The following is a 489-nucleotide window of genomic DNA, read 5'->3' as shown; positions in this document are numbered from 1 at the left end:
TATGTCTTCCTATGGCAGGCGCTGGATAATTTTCCACTGTTGATGTACATTTTGGCAGCAAAGACGGTGCTGTTGTGTCTGGCCTTCGCCGGTGTCAAGATTTACCAAAGTAAAAGGATTGAAGCGAAGATGAAGCAGGAACAGGTGGAACGACTCAAACGTTTAGCCGAGGAAGCGGAAAAAGATGACACGGATAAAAAAGAAGATTGAGGTAAGAGGCCGAGCATTATAAACACTCTGAAATGTTACTTTATTTATTGTAGAGTATCTCTACTAGACATGTGCGCCCGCAAAAAAATCGCTGTGTTTCGTTTTCATTAGTTAGCGGTAGTCTGGACGAAATGTCGTTTCGTTCGATCGTGGCCACAAAGTGACATATGAGGAAAAAAAACTTTTTTTTTTTTACAGTCTGCAGAAGAAAAAAACAAAAACAACGCGTGAGGTTCCCCCCAATCAATACCAGACCCTTTAGGTCTGGTAGGAATGTTA

General features: G+C 41.7%; 1 protein-coding gene across 1 annotated transcript; it reads left to right on the top strand.

Moving 5' to 3' along the window:
- Positions 1-15: 15 nt before the first annotated feature.
- Positions 16-210, top strand: LOC108804314 (small integral membrane protein 11A-like; the record flags this gene model as incomplete). The annotated part of the gene is made up of 1 exon (XM_018576028.1): positions 16-210. A coding segment is annotated over one exon (195 nt), but the record flags the coding sequence as incomplete, so codon positions are not given.
- Between the last annotated feature and the right edge of the window lie 279 nt (positions 211-489).

This window comes from Nanorana parkeri, unplaced genomic scaffold (genome assembly GCF_000935625.1).
Source record: "Nanorana parkeri isolate BGI_ZX_2015 unplaced genomic scaffold, ASM93562v1 scaffold12338, whole genome shotgun sequence".
Classification (NCBI taxonomy): Eukaryota; Metazoa; Chordata; class Amphibia; order Anura; family Dicroglossidae; genus Nanorana; species Nanorana parkeri.
The sequence above is the reverse complement of the archived record's forward strand: the minus strand, read 5'-3'. Positions and strand labels throughout refer to the sequence as shown.